The 22336-nt window shown below is 44.7% G+C and overlaps 2 protein-coding genes and 1 long non-coding RNA gene across 3 annotated transcripts; 1 reads left to right on the forward strand and 2 right to left on the reverse strand.

Annotated features, from left to right (window-relative positions):
- Positions 1–5289: 5289 nt before the first annotated feature.
- On the reverse strand, positions 5290–8174 carry LOC112841888 (uncharacterized). Its single transcript, XR_003213320.1, has 2 exons — positions 7886–8174; positions 5290–5888 (listed from the first exon to the last, which is right to left on the reverse strand). It is a non-coding gene; the product is annotated as an uncharacterized LOC112841888 (long non-coding RNA).
- Positions 8175–13449: 5275 nt separating this feature from the next.
- On the reverse strand, positions 13450–15784 carry LOC106098174 (granzyme K-like). The gene is made up of 4 exons (XM_025897204.1): positions 15626–15784; positions 15328–15469; positions 14094–14232; positions 13450–13821 (listed from the first exon to the last, which is right to left on the reverse strand). The coding sequence occupies exons 1-4, from the start codon at positions 15687–15689 to the stop codon at positions 13480–13482; spliced, it is 687 nt and encodes a 228-aa protein (XP_025752989.1). The 5' UTR covers positions 15690–15784; the 3' UTR covers positions 13450–13479.
- A 1781-nt stretch (positions 15785–17565) lies between these two features.
- Positions 17566–19839, forward strand: LOC109204450 (uncharacterized). Its single transcript, XM_019365440.2, has 2 exons — positions 17566–18087; positions 18873–19839. Exons 1-2 carry the CDS (start codon positions 18027–18029, stop codon positions 19424–19426), a joined length of 615 nt encoding a protein of 204 aa, XP_019220985.1. The 5' UTR covers positions 17566–18026; the 3' UTR covers positions 19427–19839.
- The last annotated feature ends 2497 nt before the right edge of the window (positions 19840–22336 follow it).

Raw genomic sequence — 22336 nt, forward strand, 5'->3', positions numbered from 1 at the left:
TCTTATTTTGAGCCTCTGGTACTCCACGTGAGTGCTGATCCTACATTAGTCAGTTTGTGTCCGCTCCAAGTATTCACCCTGTCAGAACTTAGGAACTGCACACAGTCTTCTACACATTTGAAGTCAAGGTTTTCAGACCAACATAGTTGACGGCTCTTTACCCAGAAAATCCTGAACAGACTGCACACAGCCAATCTATGGAGTCTGCCAGGAAGCCTGCCATTACTGCCCTTCACCATCAGGCCTGTTGTGCTGGTGTCGGTAACTTGTGCACTGGAACCTGAACATGTGGAGGAATGTTGTGTGAATTGTAAGACTCCAGAATCTGCCTACAACAGCTGGACCACAGGATGAAATCATGGAGAAGATGCAGAGAACACTGCGCTGATTGCTGCACCAACAGGTTAACAGGTTTGGTGGAGGCAAAAAGAGGTTTGTCATCATTGGAGGCAATCTCAATGCAGAGAGATCAAGATGAGATCCTGCAACCGTTGGAAATCACATATCTGGACTGACCTCTTTCCTCCATTCTGACAACGCTCGCCCCCACAGAGCCGGGTTTATCAGAGGCTGTCTCCAGAGTTTGGGAGAGGATGGAATGGCCTGCCTGCAGTCCTGACCTCAACCCGTCTAACACTGGATCAGCGTGGGCGTGCTCTTCTTGACATAGAGACCGACACAGGGATGACTTGGCTGACGTGCGAGAAATGAGATGCCACCCCACTGCAGTGTGTGACCAGCATGAGGAGGAGGTGCCAGGCTGCTGTGGCTGTGTTCGGTTCTTCCACACGCCTGTTTGTTAAATGGTTTCTAAAAGCTGAGTTATAATTTAGAATAAAAGAAGACTGCTTAAAAACATGAATGTGTATTTATGGAAGTGACTGATGACAAAAGAACAATGTCCTAATATTGACAAAGAATAGTTGTTGACACATTAGTTTCACCAAAAGGTTGCAAAACAATACGGTTTACAGATTTGTCGCCAGCTGCAGGTTTTTTTGCCCGACTTCAGGCAGTTTCATTACATTGGTTTGCTTTAGTGGTTTCTTGGGCTAAAAACAGTAAGACATTAATTATGTGGGAAATATGTCCAGTGATTATTTAAAAATTATGTAAGGCTAAGAACAAGACATTTGTAATTTTTATCATTTATTAATTTCTTTTGTCTTTCTTTTTGATTATACAGCACTCTTTAACACCTTTAAAAACAGTTACTGGGGGCAAAATGTTGAATTTATTTGGGATTTTCTTTAATTCACACAGGGTCAAATATGTACATACAATCACTTAAATCTTTTTTTTCTTTTCAATCACCCTTGAATCTCTGTCTCTCTTCCACAGCATGTCTTTATCCTGTCTTCCTTCTCTCATTGCCCCGCCCCTCCCTGAGCCTGGTTCTGCCGGAGGTTTCTTCCTGTTAAAAGGGAGTTTTTCCTTCCCACTGTCGCCAAAGTGCTATATAAGTAGAGACACTATCTCTACTTTTAAGATTAGGCTTCAAACTTTCCTTTCTGCTAAAGCATATAGTTAGGGCTGGATCAGGTGACCCTGAATCCTCCCTTAGTTATGCTGGAATAGGCCTAGGCTGCTGGGAACTTCCACTGCTGCTCCCAGCAGATATGCTGGGAGCAGCAGAAATGCTGGCTTGTGCCACAGAGCAAGTCAGAAAGATATTACCTATCAACGGCCAGCAGCAGCCCATATCCAGTTAGAATATTTATATACTTACTTAGCACTTAGTTCCTCCTACGTCGGGCGGCGCATCGGGCAGCTAGTGATCTCCATCGATGTTGGTCAGCAGCGACTGCTTCAGCTTCGTCCCAGGCAATGTCGACAGTTCTTAGATCGTTCATGAATGTTCGACGCCATGAGGACTTTGGTCGGCCTTGCTTTCGCTTGCCAGTGCGTGGATGCCATGTAATGGAAATCTTAGCTGGGCGATGAGGGGGTAGGCGTAAAATATAGCCCGCAAAGCGGAAACGCCTTTCTGCAACAACATCGGCTAACGGGCGGGTGCCTGCTCTTCGTAGAACCTCCTCATTTGTTATTCGGTCCCGGTAGGAAATTCTCAGGATTCGCCGCAGGCCACGTTGTTGAAGCACGTTCAGGTGTTGAGTAATAATATTTATATAATGTTATTATAATAATAAGCTTTTACTGGGTTGTAAATTCTGTTTCACTGTGACGTTTACCATTTAGTGACAGCACAAAGACCGAGAGTGTTAGAAGGAGTGAGAGCTTGATGAAGTCAGCAAAGAAAGAGGAAAAAAAACAGGTAAACGGGTAAGGCTTTTAAAAAGCCAACAAAATTATAATGCCAAGATAGTTTTGCCCACATTCATTGATTCAATTCAATTCAACTTAATTTTATTTATAAAGCGCCAAATCACAACAACAGTCGCCTCAAGGCGTTTGATGACTTCAAATTCTAAATAGAACATAAGAATGAAATTAGCATTTAACAGGATTCACTCTAAGCATGGCTTGAACAGGTTGGCTGCAAAATATTTTCTCACGGGACTCTGCAGACTGCTGTGGCCTGAAACCATGTGGTGAAGTTACACAAGTCAGCAAGTGAAGTAACACTTCAGATGCGATGCGTGGAGGCACAGTGTGTAAGGAGTATTTGAGCCTGGAGTAAACTTGTACATTTAAAGTCAAGTTATTTTCTCTTTATCTTTATTTCCTGTAGGATCCTCTGAGAGGATGAGGCATCTCAGTCCACGTCTTCCAAATGAAATGTCAGCTCACCAAAAGTTTTATCAGAATGTTTAAATGACATTAAAACCTGGACTGCCTTAATTTCTTTTAATGAGAGCGAGGCTGAGGTCCTGATACTTAGACTCAGTTGTTCCCACAATGCTCCAAAATTAGACCTGTGGCCAATCATATGTTTGTTAATTACCTACTAATTTTATTATTTTATTAATTTTATTTTTATTTAAACTTGGTGTAAAAATGTGTCATTACTTAAAACTGGACAAAATTATTATTTTTGTTTTAAAATGAGTTTAACCGCTTCTTAAATCTTAATCATTTTGAGAGAGTTATTTATGTTTTTAATCACAACTCAACTTTTGTAACGCTCTTTAGGTCAGTGTAAATCTGTTTCAGTATTGGTTCTTTTTAATATCAATTATGTTCTAGTTTTACAAGTATTACTGTAAACTGGTTTGAACCAACCAGAGTGTTATCATTGCCAACACGTAACATACTGATGATTTGTCACTCCTCTAGGCGTCACATAGGTAACCTTCCACGTCCTTATTAAACACTCCGGCTTCTCAGTAGACTCCAATATAAACCCACTCGTGGCGATAAGAGACACTTAGAGGAGATACTGCAGCCATGCATTCTAACAGAAACACATGAAATGATTACAGATAATTCAACAATAAAACAGCTTCATGTTGTGGCCACAGGTTGTTTTCCAAAGTGATTCAGGATCTGAAAGCGAACAGATTTAATGTAAATAATACTTTGTTAGGTTTATTTTCATTTCAGATGAAAAACACATTTATAGATTCATTCCAACCCACTCTCATTTCCAACATGTAAAATACCAACAATTTGTCACAACACAGTACCCCCAGAATTTACCAGAGAGCCCCACCTGGTGGTGTAGTCTGAAAACTGAGTGCCTGTGCCACAGTGAGGGCAGGGTTATTTATTCCAAATGCTATAAAAATATGTTACCATAAAGAAGTCAAGGATTTAGGAGGTATTATAAAAAGATGACATGTTGAAAGCGTTGTAGAGCAAACAATGACAGAAAGATACAGAAGCAGATGCCTGTTTTATTTCTGTCTTTATCAGATTGTAGAAAAACAAGAAAGAATAGTAGAATATATTTTTGTTTTGGGGCTTCCAAGCACAAATATTTAGAAAGACTGAGAAACAAACAAGAAAATATGCTCACAAATTTACCTTTGTCAAAAGATTTGTTCACTAGCCTCATAATAGAGAAAACAGTGAAGCCCAACCTAGATGAGCCCAACCACAGTTGTGTCATCTACATACTTGACGATGATGTTAGTTGGTGAGTTGGTGTACATTTATACGTGTACAAGGCACAAACTAGGGGGCTGAGAATGCAGCCCTGTGGGGATCTGGTCCTGAGTGACAGTGGAGAGGAGAAGTGGGGGCCGAGTCTATGCCAGTCTTTTTGGAGATGGGAATGATGGTGGAGGCCTTCAGAGAGGTGAGTACCATGGCACGAGTCAGGGAGAGGTTGAACAGCCTGATGAGGATCCCTGGGATGCTGCCAGGACTGACAGCAATCCTGGGGTCACCGCTCTGTCTCCTCCTGACCTCATGTTCCTGAAGGGTGAAGGGAAGGGGGAGGCCACCATCTCAGCTCACTTACCTCAGCCTAACTGGAGCAAAGCTCGTCCTGCAGTCAGATGTGAGAAAGACTCCAGTCTTCAGAGGAGATGGGTCCGATAAACATACAGTCTGTGAGTGGGAGGAGCTGATGAGAATGTACCTCAAAAAGCGAGCAACACCCCTTCAGGAACAGTAGTTGGAGAAGGACAGAGCTAAGGACATTGTAAGAATAACTGTGAGAAAGTACACCCCATCGATAAAACTTTGTGAGAATCCAGATGTTATTTATGACATACTGAGGCAACATTTTGGTGACATGACATATTCATGTATGCCTATGGCCACTTTCTACAGCACAGTTCCAGTACCAGGAGAGACACCTGTAAAATTTTGGATCAGACTGAGTAAGGAAGTTGATGCAGCAGAGGAAAGCCTGAAAAAGCTCGGACGACACATAGAAGATCCATGCCAGGAGGCAGCCATGATGCTCGTGAAGGGCTGCCTTGATCCTACACCAATTGAAAATAACCACTGACTACTGGCGCCTTGTGTCTGGTGGCGGTTGTCCCCCAGAGTCTGAGTGGTTTCTTGAGCTCATGGCTAACTCACCTTGGTGGAGAGGTGAAGAGCTCCCAGACAAGATCTACAAGGACAAGCTTGAGCAGTCAGTCCCCTCGTTAGCAATCAAGAGCATCTAGTGGGCATACTCCCACTGGGTTTAAATCTGGGACTCTCGGCCATTTGACCTTAGAACTGAAGAAGCTTCTCGGATGAGAGGTGAAACGTCTTCAAGCAACTTAAAGAAGTCCAGACGCTTTTCTTTGCAAACTCCTCTGACCATCTCCTCTTATGTTAAGCTCGCTGCATAGGGTGAATAGCCATACATTCACCTGAGGGCAGCAGATACTTCTTTTTGCCTGTAAATTACACGTAATTTTAAAGTACTTGCACCTTAGTCAGGGGTCTTATGGTGTAATTTGTAATTCATTGTTTCTTGCAAAAACTTGACTTGTTGCCTGCAAATTACATGTAATTACAGAGTACTTATGCCTTATTCGCAGGTCTTTTTACATTCTTCCATATTATTATTCTTTTATTTCTGGTTTTATTGTGAAGCACTCTGTGATTTTTATCTATATAAGTGCTATATAAATAAATTACTTACTTAGGTCATATAAGGTGTTACCGTCTTATCAATATTGCAACATTGTTCTCATTTTAAGTTCCTGCAGTGGAAAAGCGTAACCATGAGAGGCAAACTGTCACAGATAGCGGAAACTAAAACTTCATAAAATATGAGAGAAATGATGAAATGATAAAATGACAGCATAAGCAGATTTAACATAAAAGTATCAAAGATTCTCATCTTGCTTAGCTCATCTGGACTAAGACCTGGGTATTCAGGACATTTAATTTGATTTCATTGTTTTTCTGATCCAGTTGAGTTGTTTCCTTGAGACAAACGAGTAGACTCCAGGTTTTCTAATGATACCACAACCCCGTCCAAAAGAAGTGACTCCAACCAGCGCTCCTTTACACAACAGCGGCCCTCCTGAATCCCCCTGCAGCAAGAACAAACACACGATAGGCTTTGTTTGACTCACATACAGGTGTGAAAAAGCACCTGTATCGGGGGAATCTGCATTTACTTACTTACATTAAAACAAAACACTGCCAATCAAAATTTTGGACACATATTCTCATTTAGTGGTTTTTCTTTATTTTCATGACTATTTACATTGTAGATTCTTGCTGAAGGCATCAAAACTATGAATGAACACGTGGAATATGTAGTAAACAAAAAAGTGTGACGTAACTCTAAAGACATTTTATATTTTAGACTCTTCCAAGCAGCCACTCTTTACTTTGATTACTGCTTTGCACACGTTTGGCATTCTCTCGATGAGCTTCATGAGGTCGTCACCTGCAATGGTTTTCTAACAGTCTTAGGGTTTAGGTCAGGCGACTGGAGGCAAGGCCATCTGGTGCAGCACTCCATCACCTTCTTGGTCACAGAGCCCTCACACAGCCTGGAGGTGTGTTTGGAATCATTGTCCTGTTGAAAAATAAATGATGGGATGGCATGTCGCTGCAGGATGCTGGAGTAGCCATGCTGGTTCAGTGTGCCTTCAAATGCCCAACAGTCTCACCATCAAAGCCCCCCCCCCCACCAAAGCACAGATGGTCTCCTTGTGTTTCTTGGTCCAAACAAATCTCTTCTACTTGTTGCTTTTCCTTAATCGTGTTTTCTTAGCAGCTATTTGACCATAAAGGCCTGATTCACACAGTCTCCTCTGAACATGCAGAGATGTGTCTGCTACTGGAGCTCTGTGTGGCATTTATCAGGGCTCTGATCTGAGCTGCTGTGAACTTGTGATTTCTGAGGCTGGTGATTTGGATGAATGTGTCCTCAGCAGCAGAAGCGACTCTTGGTCTTCCTTTCCTGGGGCGTCGTCATGTAAGATAGTTTCATCGTAGAGCTTGATGGTTTCTGCGACTGCACTTGGGGACACATTCAAAGTTTTAGCAGTTTTCTGGACTGACTGACCTTCAGTTCTTAAAGTAATGATGGGCTGTTGTTTCTCTTTACTTAGCTGATTGGTTCTTGCCATAATATGGATTCTAACAGTTGTCAAACATGGCAGTCAGCTGTGTACCAACCTGACCTCTGCACTACACAACTGATGGTCCCGTTAAGAAAGTAAGAAATCCTACAAATGAACGCTGACAGGCACACCTGTGAGGTGAAACCATTTTAGGTGACGACATCATGAAGCTCACTGAGAGAAGGCTGAGGGCAGCGCAGTCAACAAAGCAAAGTGACACGGTTTCGTAAACGGACTCAGGCGCAGACCAGGAGACTCTTGCAGAAACTGATAGTGCGTTTATTTACAGTGGTGTCACCGGGTGAATATATATACAAGGTGCTTGGGAAAGGGGTCCGGGGCTCCAGGGTGCGAGGGGAAGGGAAAGGGTCCAAAACCACACTCCGCTCTCTCAGCCAACAATCCCACTCCTTTTCCTCCAGTCGCTCCTCTCGCTCACTCGGGGTACAGGGACGGGTCCGGGGGGAATCTACGCGCGCGCACACACACACACAGAAAAATCCGATTAGCTCTAACTCGTAGAGAAACTCACAGACTTAGGCAGATTGCTGAAACACTAACACGGGTGGCTCAACGTTCCAGCGACGAGTAGTGTAGGTCTGCCATCTTAAAAGGCCCTTCTGATTGCAGTAAACAGCGACAGGTGTGATGAAGAGCACAGGTGCGTGGGCCAGGGGCGGAGCCCGCAGTGAGCACCGCCGCGGCAGGGGAAAGAGGGAGAGGGAGAGAGAGAGAGAGAACAAAAACAAAGACATGTTGCCTAACGCGGAATCAGCCGGTGAGGCACGGGGACCGTGACACAAAGGGTGGAATCTAAAATATAAAACATATTTAAAGTTATTTACCAATTTTTGTCTTTGCTATATATCTTGACAGTAGTATTAATAAAGAAAAACCATTAAATGAGAAGGTGTGTCCAAATCTTTGACTGGCAGCGTATTCTTCACACTTACTTGACAGGTATCAGCCCTTTTTCTACCATTTGAACCAGCACATATCATGCCTGTGGTGATAACAGGGTTGCGGTTGTAATAGCTGCGAGAGTTGCACTTCTTTCTGCTGACCACAGTCACGGTAACAGCCTTGAGGACGTCTGATGTTCGGTTGTTTTCGGTTACTCCCCATCCAGCCACCACACACTTGCTGCCAGCTGCCGGGTCTCTCGCAGTTCTTCTAAACCTGAGCCATTTCACTGCCCTGGTTCTCCTCACTCGTTTGTTAAGCTGAAAAAAAGTAATATCACATATTGATAATGAACACCTATATGTTATCTGTACATAGGTAATATACAGACATAAATACTTAAAGTAAGAGTATATGTGCCACTAAAGTCTTGCACCAGCAATCATTTATTTTTGCTAAGAAAATGGAAAATATGCACAGTAATTTATTGAAATATGTGTAAACTTAGAACAAAATACATTATATGATATGAAAATGAACTCATTCACATTGTTGTATTTTTGCTTCACTTGTTTTTCACATGTTGCCTAACGCGGAATCAGCCGGTGAGGCACGGGGACCGTGACAGTACCCCCCCCAACGGGAGCCTCCCGGCGACCCACCAGGCTTACCAGGGCGCAGGCGGTGGAACTCACGCAGCATGCGCCTGTCCAGGATGGCCGCACGCGGGACCCAAGAGCGTTCCTCCATGCCGTAGCCCTCCCAATCGACCAGGTACTGACAGCCGCGCCCCCGGCGGCGCGAATCCATAATGCGAGTGATGGAGTAAGCAGGGAGGCCATCCACGAGCCGGGCGGGAGGAGGGGGCCTGGAAGGAGGGCACAGAGGACTGGACCGGACAGGTTTGAGTTGAGAAACATGAAAAACATTGTGGATCCTCATATTACGGGGCAACTTGAGCCTCACGGAAACAGGGTTGACCAGGGCTGAAATCTCAAACGGACCGATGTAGGTAGGAGCGAGTTTCTTGGACTCTGTTCTGAGAGGAACAAAACGTGTTGAGAGCCATACCTTCTGTCCCACGGCATAGTCGGGCGCAGGAGTCCGTTTGCGATCTGCAATGCGCTTGTTGCGGTCCTTGGTGCGCAGCAGGGCTGCCTGGGTGGCCCGCCACACCCGCCGACACCTGCGCAGATGAGTTTGGACCGAGGGCACAGAATGCTCACCTTCCACCGAGGGAAACAAGGGAGGTTGAAATCCCAGGGAGGCCTCAAAGGGGGATCGGCCGGTGGCAGAGGCCGTCAGACTGTTGTGAGCATATTCTATCCACGGCAGTTCCTCACTCCAGATGGTTTGATTGGAGGAGGCGACACAGCGCAGGGCGGCCTCCAGCTCCTGGTTTGCCCGCTCTGACTGGCCATTGCTCTGTGGATGATAGCCTGAGGTGAGACTGACCTTGGCCCCCAAGGAAGTGCAGAACTCCTTCCAGACGCGGGAAGTGAATTGAGGCCCCCGATCTGACACAATGTCCTCCGGGATCCCATGCAGACGAAAAACGTGTTGGGAGAGCAACTGCGCAGTCTCCAGGGCCGTGGGAAGCTTGGGCAGGACCACGAAGTGGGCAGCTTTGGAGAAACGGTCAATTATGGTTAGAATTACAGTGTTACCTGCTGAGGGAGGCAGCCCCGTCACGAAGTCGAGTGCGATGTGGGACCACGGCCTGGAGGGTGTAGGAAGAGGGTGGAGTTGTCCTGCAGGTGACTGGTTTGTAGACTTGTTCCTGGCACAGACGGGACAGGCAGAGACATATTCTCGAGTGTCTCGGGTCAAAGAGGGCCACCAGAAATAGCGTTGCAGAAACCGAATGGTCCGGTGAGTTCCTGGGTGGCAGGAGAAACGAGCCGTATGGGCCCAATGAAGGACTTGAGACCTGACCGTCTGAGGAACAAATAGCCGTCGGGCTGGCCCCCCTCCCGGGTCGGGTTCTGTCTTCTGAGCCTCCCGAACAGCCGCCTCAATCTCCCAGGAGATGGCCCCCACGGTGCAGGTTGCAGGTAAGATGGGTGCAGGGTCAGTCTCGTCCTCAGAACCAGAATATTGCCGGGATAGGGCGTCGGGCTTAACGTTACGTGATCCAGGTCTGTAAGAGATTGAAAACCGAAAGCGGGTGAAAAACAGGGCCCACCTTGCTTGCCGGGCGTTGAGTCTTTTTGCGGTTTGTAGGTAGGCCAGGTTCTTATGATCCGTCCAGACGACGAAGGGTTGGGCCGTGCCCTCAAGCCAGTGCCGCCACTCCTCCAAGGCGAGTTTGATGGCCAGTAGCTCCCGGTCCCCAACATCATAATTTCGCTCTGCTGGTGAGAGACGGCGAGAGAAAAAAGCACAGGGGTGCAGCTTACCTTTCCTCTGTTGAGATAGAACTGCACCCACACCGGAGTCGGAGGCGTCCACCTCCACCACGAACTGCTGTGTGAGGTCGGGCTGAATCAGGATGGGTGCTGAGGCAAACCTCCTCTTGAGTTCCTGAAAGGCTGACCGGGCAGCACCATTCCACTGAAAGGGAACCTTGGGTGATGTTAATTGGGTGAGTGGTAACGCTACCTTACTGAAATCCCGGATAAATCTTCTATAGAAGTTCGCAAACCCGAGGAACCGTTGCAGCTGGCGCCGATTGGGTGGTTCGGGCCATTCCACCACGACTTGGACCTTTGCTGGATCCGGGCGGAGGTCCCCCTTTTCTATTATATAGCCCAGGAAAGCGACTGTGGAGACATGAAACTCGCATTTTTCATTCTTGACGAATAAGCGGTTCTCCAAGAGACGCTGCAAAACCCGTCGGACATGGGTTTCGTGCTCGGCCTGGGTTTTGGAGAAGATCAGAATATCATCAAGATACACAAACACAAACCGATTGATGAAGTCCCTCAGAACGTCGTTTACCAGGGCCTGGAAAACTGCTGGGGCATTAGTAAGACCAAATGGCATGACCAAATACTCAAAGTGTCCCAGGTGTGTATTGAATGCGGTTTTCCATTCATCACCCTCGCGAATGCGGACCAGGTGGTAGGCGTTTCTTAAATCCAGTTTACTAAAGATTGTGGCCCCCTGGAGGAGCTCGAAGGCAGAGGTGAGGAGCGGCAGCGGGTACTTGTTCTTAACTGTTATGTTGTTCAGTCCGCGATAGTCTATACACGGTCGAAGAGTCTTGTCTTTCTTTTCTACAAAGAAAAACCCTGCTGCTACAGGAGAGGAGGAGGCACAGATGAAGCCGGCAGCAAGAGACTCCGTAATATATCTCTCCATAGCTTCTCGTTCGGGAAGCGAGAGGCTATAGAGACGGCTAGTTGGTAACGGGGCGCCAGGGAGCAGATCAATAGCGCAATCATAAGGTCTGTGTGGAGGCAATGACTGAGCCCGGTCCTTCCGAAAAACCTCTGCAAGGTCGTGGTAAACAGGAGGGACGTTAGACAAGTCAGCAGACACAGGCTGCTCAGAGGAGACCACCGCAGTAGGGGGTAAGGCCGCCTTAAGGCAAGTCATGTGACAGCCCTCCCCCCACCCAGTGATGCATCCCTTTAGCCAGTTAATGTGAGGGTTGTGATGCTGCAGCCAAGGATGTCCCAGAACTAGGGGGGTTCGCGTGGCTTTGAATACAAAGAAACAAATCTCCTCTGAATGGTTGCCGGAAAGGGTGAGAATTAACGACTCAGTGATGTGTGTGATGTCTGGGAGACGCTGCCCCGACAGAGCAGTGACATGTAGAGCATGAGGCAGGGGTCCTGTCTTTAAACCGAGTTGCTGGACTAAATCCGAGTCAATAAGATTTTGTTCAGCTCCAGAATCAATTAACACGGAGAGCGAATGGGACTCAGAGCGAACAGAAATCTTGGCTGGTAATGTTAAGCGTGGAGGAGATTTATCTTGACTGAGTTCGCCCACCAGCACTCCTACCCTCACTGGCGGGCATGGCCTTTTACTTTTGACGGGCAGACGGCGGCAATATGTCCCTTACGACCGCAATAGAGGCACTCACCAGCCGAGATGCGGCGCTGACGCTCCGCTGCAGAGAGGTGTGAGCTGCCAACCTGCATCGGTTCCTCCCTGTCAGCGCCCTCAAGTGCCCGGGAGGGCCCGTGTTCAGCTGAGGAAGCTGCACCGAGTTGCCCCGCGGCCTCATGGGGGTTGTAGTTCCGTGTCGCCCGACGAGCGCGCAGCCGTTCGTCTACCTTGATGCATAATGACATTAATTCATCAAAAGAGGCAGGGAGATCACGCATGATCAACTCGTCTTTTAATTCCTCACGAACATTATTAAGCAACGCGCTTCGTAGCGCTTCCGGCCCCCAGCCGGTCTCTTCGGCCAAAATCCAGAAATCAATGGAGTAATCGGACATGCTCCGCTTACCTTGCTTGAAGTTGAGCAGGCGTAGTGCAGCGGCTTCAGCGCCGGAACCTCTATTAAACACAGTCTTAAACTTGGACAAGAAGTTAACGTAAGCAATATCAGGGTCAGCATTTAGCACTACTTGAGCCCACTTAAGCACACGGTCCCTCAGAAGTTGTACAAAAAAGGTGATTCTTGCCCCGTCATTATTATGAAAGCGACGTTGCTGACGGAAGACAAGGGAGCACTGAGCCAGAAATCCAGCACATTTATCTGACTCACCAGAAAAAGGCTCAGGCGTAGGCAGGGATCCCTCCCCAGACGGAGTGGACACCGCAGATGAGCTAGCCGCCGCAGCTGGGGCGAGGAGCCCTGAGAGGCTGGGTTAGCCGGCTGGGGATCCCCTGGTGGTGGGTGGTTTTCCAACGGTGTTAATCGGGCAATGGCCTGCGTTAACCCGGCGATCGCGTTCTGCAACTGCATAAGCATTTGCTCATGGCGGGCTAGCGCGGCTTCCTGAGCGGCTAGCGCCTGTCCAACAGCCTGACTGACGGGGTCCTGACCTGCTGAGTCCATGATGGCTGGAACGTTCTGACACGGTTTCGTAAACGGACTCAGGCGCAGACCAGGAGACTCTTGCAGAAACTGATAGTGCGTTTATTTACAGTGGTGTCACCGGGTGAATATATATACAAGGTGCTTGGGAAAGGGGTCCGGGGCTCCAGGGTGCGAGGGGAAGGGAAAGGGTCCAAAACCACACTCCGCTCTCTCAGCCAACAATCCCACTCCTTTTCCTCCTCTCGCTCCTCTCGCTCACTCGGGGGTACAGGGACGGGTCCGGGGGGAATCTACGCGCGCGCACACACACACACAGAAAAATCCGATTAGCTCTAACTCGTAGAGAAACTCACAGACTTAGGCAGATTGCTGAAGCACTAACACGGGTGGCTCAACGTTCCAGCGACGAGTAGTGTAGGTCTGCCATCTTAAAAGGCCCTTCTGATTGCAGTAAACAGCGACAGGTGTGATGAAGAGCACAGGTGCGTGGGCCAGGGGCGGAGCCTGCAGTGAGCACCGCCGCGGCAGGGGAAAGAGGGAGAGGGAGAGAGAGAGAGAGAACAAAAACAAAGACATGTTGCCTAACGCGGAATCAGCCGGTGAGGCACGGGGACCGTGACACAAAGGGTGGAATCTAAAATATAAAACATATTTAAAGTTATTTATCAATTTTTGTCTTTGCTATATATCTTGACAGTAGTATTAATAAAGAAAAACCATTAAATGAGAAGGTGTGTCCAAATCTTTGACTGGCAGCGTATTCTTCACACTTACTTGACAGGTATCAGCCCTTTTTCTACCATTTGAACCAGCACATATCATGCCTGTGGTGATAACAGGGTTGCGGTTGTAATAGCTGCGAGAGTTGCACTTCTTTCTGCTGACCACAGTCACGGTAACAGCCTTGAGGACGTCTGATGTTCGGTTGTTTTCGGTTACTCCCCATCCAGCCACCACACACTTGCTGCCAGCTGCCGGGTCTCTCGCAGTTCTTCTAAACCTGAGCCATTTCACTGCCCTGGTTCTCCTCACTCGTTTGTTAAGCTGAAAAAAAGTAATATCACATATTGATAATGAACACCTATATGTTATCTGTACATAGGTAATATACAGACATAAATACTTAAAGTAAGAGTATATGTGCCACTAAAGTCTTGCACCAGCAATCATTTATTTTTGCTAAGAAAATGGAAAATATGCACAGTAATTTATTGAAATATGTGTAAACTTAGAACAAAATACATTATATGATATGAAAATGAACTCATTCACATTGTTGTATTTTTGCTTCACTTGTTTTTCTATCATCTCCTTACCTTGAGCAACATGAGGTCGTTGCCCCGGGCAGCACTGACAAACTTGGGTTGAGGAACGCGTTTTACAACCTTTCGGATTTGCTTTGATTTTTTCTCCTTTTTCTTGATGGAGTGTGCTCCCAAAGTCACCGTATTCACACTGTAGTAAACACAGAAACAAAAAGTTTACACGTTTAAAACGTTTTTGTTTTCTGTTTGTATTGTATTTATAGTTTCTAATCTCCAGGTTATTTGTTCTGTGTCTGTGCCTCCTCTGTGTTCCTGGTGTCATGTTGTTCCCTATTCTTCTTCTCCTTATTTGTCTCTGTGTGTTGTTTGCTTGTCTTGGTTTTCTATCTGTGTTCCACATTTAGTTATTTTTGTCTCTGTGCTTCATGTTTCCACGTCTCGGTGTCTAATTTGCGTCTACATGAATGTCATGCTTCCTGTTTTATTTTGATAGTCCCCGTCCTGTGTGCAGTCTGTCTAGTTTTGCTCTCCCCTCGTCTCATGTCAGATTAGTCCCAGCTGTGTTTCCACCTGTTTCCCATCCTCTCATTATCCTGCTTGTGTATTTTAGTCCTCAGTCTTCCCTGTTTGTTGTTGTGTTGTTAACCTTCATGTGGCGTCTTTGCTGTGTGTTCTCTGAGTTCCTTGTTTGTGGTTTATTTTTGTATTAGTGTGGAGTTTGTTCCCAGCAATAAAGCTGCTGCTTTAATTCTTCTCCGTGTATGAGTCCTGCGTTTGGGTCCTACTTCCTGCCTGCCACACAGCTGTCGCCTTGACAATAAGATGCCTATTAGAGGGAAATGTATAAATAAGAATTCAATAAAATTTATTTCAAGTATAAATATTGTATATTAATCCTCTCCCATACATTTAGACAGCCTAAAATGTATAATTATAGTAATTAATATTATTTGAACTTTAAAAGGTTCTGGATACATTAAACTGACACATTTTCCTACTTTCTTGTTCCAGTTTTGGAGCAGGTGTAAAACAAAATATCAAAATACTTCAGATTTACTTAAAGCTAAAAAAAAATACATCTTTTCTTCATGTTTGGGAATTTCATTAAAAACATTGTATCTTCTACGTTTTTGGGGGGAATGTGATCAACCTCTTGTTTCATTGAAGTAAGCTGTGTACTTGTGTCTTCCAGTTTTTTTGAGCTTTTCCTTAAAAACAGGAAACATAATCTGACTGCAAGCAAAACATTTTCAAGGAGATTCTCAGACACTCTTCAAATTCCTACCGACTGCAGTGGGCAGCTGTCAGGACCCACTGTGGATGGATTAATGTCCCTCCACAGAAAGAGTTTGGACTTGTCACATAAGCCATGAAAGGCATCGAGTGTGGCACGACTTCTTTCCCTTGAATAATCTCAGATCCACGACCTAAACCAAAAAAACATCCAGTCACATAAATCAGCAGATGATGAAGTGAAGAACAGATGAGTGAAACAAACAAACTGCACAGACTGCTCTGTGACATTGAACGATATCAGTGATGTGACTCTCTGCTTGTTTACATGAAGGAGAAACATCGCTCACCTGGCTGGATGAGGAAGAGGAGCACACATGAGATGACAACAGTGAAATTGCTCAGGCAGAACATTTTTCCTGCTGTGGAAGATCAGATGTTGAATGCAGTGAAACCCACTGTGATGCTCAGCTTTATGTGCTGAGCTGAGGGGGCGTGGTCTGACACACCCACCCAAACCCGTCAAAACCTGCAGTGAAATCTCATCAAAATGTAACACACACATATGAAATCATTTTGATTCTGTTTGGTTCGAAACAAAACTATTTCAATAACTAAAACAACAAATAGGTAAATTGACAACCTCATTTTCAGTTTAAGATCATCATACAGTAAAATCATAATATTTATCCAGATTAAAATCTTCCAAGAGAGTGCAGCATTAGTTAAATTATACAATACATAAAAAATAGCAGGTATAAAACAGAACAGATAAATGAGCTCAAACGTGAATCATATGCAATTACAGATCATTACAAGAGGAACATTGTAACAGTTATTACAATGTCGTAAACAGTTATTCTGCTCTTCTCTCGCGTTTTTGGTCTGTGCAACTGTTTGATGAGTTTTGTGCAAATATAAAAAACGTCCTTCTAATCTCTCTTTGTTGAATCCACTGTGGTGCAAAGATTTATACCATCAGCTGAAGGGTGAAAATGAAGGTGCGAAATGGACAAAACCACTCAAACCTTTCATAACCTGCAGTGAAGTCTATGATTAATATCTAACACTCACATGCACATACATGCTATGTAACGGAGAATGAATGGAGCTCATGATGTCACTGTGTGCAGACATGTAGGTGTTCCCCAAAAACAAGCTGTGTTAGAATTTAGAACAAAAGAAGTCAGCTTAAAAAAATAAAAGAGCCTTTGTAGAAGGAAATGATGACAAAAGACAAAATGTCCTAACATTTACAACGGACAGTTTTTGATACGGTTTCACCAAAGGTTGCAAAACTATATTGTTGACAGTCTTTCCCAATTTGTTCCCACTTGCTGTTTTTTTGCCTAACTTCAGACAGTTCCTGTCTTGTTTGCTTCACTGGTTTCTTAAGCTCAGAAACAGCTAAAAAGAAAGAAACATGTTGTTAATGTGAGCAGTAGCTGCAGCGATGTACTGAAACGTACAAATTATCAAACAAATATTAATATTTGACACAGATAACCTGAATATATAAATGTTTTTGTTACAGCAATGGTTCAGGACAATAACTATTAAAACAATGGAAAGCCTGTTTATTTCTCCTTAAATGGGGCCACATTTGTAAGGAAAGTTCATTTGTGGGTTGAGCAGCAGAATATTTGGGTTGTGCCCATGAAAAACTTGTCAAATCTTCTCTGCCAATGCCAGACAGCTTATTCTGCTACCGACTCTGGTTTTGAGCCTGTGAGTAGTAATATACCTACAGCTTTTTTTGCCCCCCCCCACACCCCTACCCCCACACCCCCACCCGCATCCCCCCTCCCCATATCCCCTCCGCGTTCATGTGTGCGCGTGAACGGACTTTGCGCGTGAACGGACTTTGCGCGTGAACGGACTTGTGAGTTCAGAGGTCATATGAGTTTACATGTGTTTAATAGCGTTTTATTTAATGAAACCATTATGTGTTTTAATTAAACTCTTTTTTAAAGGATTGTATAGGTCTCAGAGTTCTGTTATTTAGACATAGATGATTTAATTTAACTAGTTTAGGGGTATTTTGCTTTTTTTCTTTAGGGCTCTGAAACACACAGAGGCTAATAGTTTTTAAACAGAAAGTTTTTTCCACCTTCTAAAAAACACATATTCACACGCAGCATTTAATTTAACTAGTTTAGAAGCATTTTGCTTTTTTCTTTAGGGCTCTGAAACACACAGAGGCTAATAGTTTCAAACAGAAAGTTTTCCACCTTCTAAAAACACATATTCACACACAGCATTTAATTTAACTGTTTTAGGAGCATTTCAAACAGAATACCACAAACAGCAGGCATTCCTTTAGAAATAAACAGGGATTCTTAATTCTGCAACAGCTAGACAGAGGGGGGTTACAGTTAGACCCCCTACAGTCAGCAGAAGAGGTCATCCTTATCAAGAGCATCTCAATTGTACTGCCATAGTTTTCAATACAAACAGTCTCCTTTATCTTATGGCAGAGGGCCGACGGTGCCAGGTCCATCGGTGCCACCATACCTTTTATCATGCCATTACACTTTCTACTGACCATCCTCCAAACAGGCATCACCTTTTGTTTACACCTTTATCTCTGCATCTCAGAGGTCACCTGAAACCAAGCCCAACCCCAAGGGGCGGTAACGACACCTCCTAGAGGACTGCTCCAATACCTATAAAAACGGTCTCTTTCACCATTTGGAACATCAACAGCGCAACCTAAAGAACACCTCTAACTAACTAACTAAGGAGTGCAGGATGACATCTGTATCAACCATGACGAGCAGCCTGGACATCGCCCAAGCAACAGAAGCTCTAGGTACGTCTACAGGCGTATGCCGGGGCCCTCACCGCAAAAAGCAACGCTGTGAAAACGTCGTAGATGGGACTGAATTTAAGTTAGAATATCGAGGCAGTAACGGGTATGTGTATACCGTTAAATATACCAACGGAGCAGTTATACTTCGTGTAGATTGTGGTGAGGGAGTGTTTTGGGGGGAGTCACAACGCATGTCTACTAGAAACTGGAAACTCTTTCGCACTGTTGTTTGTGCGGACTTGGACAATGTGGGCTTCCCAGAGATGCTGTATGTTTCCCAGTGGAACAGTCCAACAGGCCCAGAGCTTTACAGGGTCGAGGCTGATCGTTTCAACCGTAGCCCCGATGACTTTATTTTTCTCAGTGTATGTGATGACAGGGAAAGTTTTATAGCGGCCAGAGGGGTTGAAAACTGGAGGTTAAATCCTTACCCTCTGAGCATAGAAGAGCGCACTACATGGTTTAAGGATATGTTTTTTATACAGTGGTGCGACTGGAGAGCTATGCTGCATATGTTTAGCAAGGTTGACGACGCCATCAAGAGAGATAGACTCAACACTGCGTACGAGGGTATTAGAAAACGCCTTGTTTTTGATGATTTTGCGACTTGCCCGAAGACTGGCTTGCCTTCTACCCTGTGCAAACCTAAAATCATAAGGCTGTCCGACAACTAAATAAACCAAATGGTAGGTTAAATATATGTGCGTGTGTGTGCGTGTGTGTGTGTGTGTGTGTGTGTGTATCTATGCAACAAAATATAACATTTTTATTGTTCCCATTTTCAGAGCGAGACACGCAACCGTGGGACCTCACAGACTCCCCACCCCCATCGCTGTTAATCCAGACCCCACCATCTCCTCCCCCCTCTCCACAGCTGCTGCAGGATCCTACAGGATCGGGGCTGTTTGAGGAAACCATTATCGACATCAAGCTTGCAACCCACCATCTGCTGATGTTGGCGCTAAACGAGTTTCTACAGGATACATGCTACGGATGTCAAATATCTCACCCCAGTCAGGTGCAACACAGCTGCTTGCTCGAATTGCCCGAGTATTTCTTTGACATCTACTATGACGATGTGATGATAAGGCTCAAGACAGACCGATTCATCCCCGCCATACGCCTGTTTGTGCGCTCGTACACAGTCGACGGGACTGGAACACAATTCAGCCGGATTGCAGAACACACCATGACCGAACTGAGATCATCAGAACATATAGTATGCGCAATTAACGACAACATTGTGCAGTTGCTAGAAGCAAGTCATTATGACCGACGTGCTAAACCAGCCATGCTTCGCATGATTGGTAACTACTGGGCTGGGAGACACCTGGTTTAATGTATGCTGTTCAGTATTCATTGTCTGTGTGAATGAAATAAAAAGACGTGTTAACACCGACAGCTTTATCATTTGTGTCATGCATGCATCATGGAAAACACCTTGTATAAAATTTATCATGATCCGGCCCATCCGGCTGGATTGGCCAGTTTAAATAAGCTCCGTATAGCTACCGCTGAGGCAATAGGTGTAAAACCCTCATTATCACAGGTTAAACATTATTTAGAACGAGACGACACTTACACACTCCATAAACCAGCTAGGATCCACTTTCCCAGAAATAGAGTATTGGTTAATGGAATCGACAAACAGTTTCAAGCCGATCTGGTTGATATGTCTGAATACATGACAGATAATGATAATGTTAGATACCTGCTAACATGTATAGATGTATTCTCAAAATATGCATGGGTTAGATGTCTCACAACCAGGGGCGATTTTAGCCCATTTTTGGGGGTGCTTCAGCACCCCCAAAATGAATCAAAGCACCCCCAAAGATTTCTTACTTTTTTTTGACAATATTTGCTGTTTGTGGGACACACTACTAAAAATATAAAAAGCATACAGTACGTAATTGAGATGGAACATTTTAACAACAAAAGTATAGATAACCCTCCCCCCTCCGAAAATGGTTTGTTGCAGCTCGTCTTTCCCCTACTCTGGCTCTAGCTCCATTGCTGCCAGAGCGATGGTGGCTGAGACGCAGCGGAGCGGACGTGGAAGCGCCTGCCTTAAAACAGGACATATTAGCTGCATTTAACCTTCAGTTACTCTTTATATAGTTAGGTAGGAGTCAGGCCATGTTTCTTTTTAGCTGAAAAACATTACACCCAGGTAACCTGCAGTGTTGAAAACGTGTTTCCCGACTATGTTTGCTACCCTATAATCCGTCCTACTCTGTAGTAAAATCAGCGATATTTGATTGTCCTGTTGCTCCCATTGAAATTTATATAGCATATTTAAAATCTAAAACTTAACATTGTCCGTAGCCTGCTGTTGTTACCACTGTCCTGTTTGAAATGTAAATGAGAGAAACTGGTTATTTTGTCATATGTGCATGTGCCGATATTAAACCCAAGGTACTAACTAGCTAACTGACTGGATGCCCATTAACCTTATAACTCCTGTTGTGTGTGTCTGTGTGTGTCTGTGTGTGTGTACAGAGAGATAGCCAGGTTCATAATGGATATGAGGAAGTTTTTTCAAAAAAAGGAGCCACATTCAGGTAAAAGTGTCAGATCAAATGATCCATCAATAAAGGATAATGTTGGATCAGTGTTTCAGTATTTATATCCTTTATTAGATGTACATGTGGTTTGGTTATTTGCCTTTTGGTTGAAAGTACACTGAGAGAGGACTTTTTTTATTAGTGATCTTAATAGTATTTTATTTAATCTAATTGAATACAATCTATTTGTGTGTGATTGTCAGTCCAAAGAGGGAGAGAGGAAAGAGGGGAGCATGAGGAGAAAGTACAAGGTCAGGAAGAACCAGGTAAGAAAACAGACAGGGAACAGTGACAGGCAAAACAGAAAATGTTAAACTGGCAAAGAAAAAAGCCCAACTAATTTTACTCATACAATCTGGAAGTTGTGTTCTCCCTATATTAAAGCTGCTATACAGAATCTGCAAAACAAACTGGGTTGTCAGCCCTGGCACTGCATTACCATATTGAACTTCAGTCAGAGGAAGTCACGGTTGCCAAAAACGTTTTGAAGCTCAAGAGTGAGGCTGGTGCCATTCCAGATATGTTAACATTGTACAATATTCTGGATAATCGTATCTTCCCCACACTGAAAACTGTTATTCAGGTTGCCCTAATAAACCCAGTTAGCAGCTGTAGCTGTGAAAGGTCTTTTAGTGTCTTGAGTCAGCTCCATACCTGGCTGAGAAGGACCATGGGTCAAAGCAGACTCCAGCACCTGGCTGTGATGTCAGTTGAGAAAGAGATGCTTGAGAGACTTGACCACCAAAATGTGATAGACAGATTTGCCAACCTCAAGCTGAGGCACATAGGTTAAAAGAAAAGAAAAAATCTGCAGGGCCATAGTAGTGTCTGCAGTAAAGACCTTTTCATACATTGTATACATTGTACCATAGGCCAAGGTGTCTCAATTTTTCAAATTTTTTAATAATATTTTGTACATTTCAAGGACTCTTCTATTTTTGGAGTGTATTTTTTATGTATCTGTATTATATTATACACACACATTAAAAGTGAATCTCTGTCCAAAAAATGCACTCAGTTTACTTTTTACTCACTATGAGCATCATTCATTATTCTTCCGCAGTAATTAAGGTTAGGATTAGAGATGGACCGATCCGATATTACGTATCGGTATCGGTCCGATACTGACCTAAATTACTGGATCGGATATCGGCGAGAAATAAAAAATGTAATCCGATCCATTAAATATCAAAAAAGCAGCTCACAAAACTTGCAACACGGCGTAACTCGGCTCATAACCGTAGCACGTCGGAGCAGTGTGTGTCATGTGATAGAGCGGCTGTGTGTATTTGTAGCCTCACTACCAAACCAGCATTTCATCTCTGAGGAAGTTATCCCAGAGAGACGTAAAGCAAGTGTGCAAGTTCATCTCTGAATGTTTGTAAAGCATTCCCGCATTAAGCTTAACAACCAATATATGGAGCGACTGCCTCTCTCTCTCCCTCTCCTGCCGCTACTTCAATCGTGAAACTGCTTAACGATCAGCTGATCGGCTTTTTTGTCGCGAGTCCATCTCTCTTCTTTGTTTTTGGCCCACTTTGCACTAGAAAGAGGAAACCAGCGGCTGAACAACAGCAGCACGTTTAAGCTTGATAAGCTGTTGTTAGAATTTATTTAATATTACTTTCTACACCAGGATCCTTTTCTACGTAGCTGACGGCTGGTAACTGTGCAGGGGCGGA

Source organism: Oreochromis niloticus, linkage group LG12 (genome assembly GCF_001858045.2).
Source record: "Oreochromis niloticus isolate F11D_XX linkage group LG12, O_niloticus_UMD_NMBU, whole genome shotgun sequence".
Lineage (NCBI taxonomy): Eukaryota > Metazoa > Chordata > Actinopteri > Cichliformes > Cichlidae > Oreochromis > Oreochromis niloticus.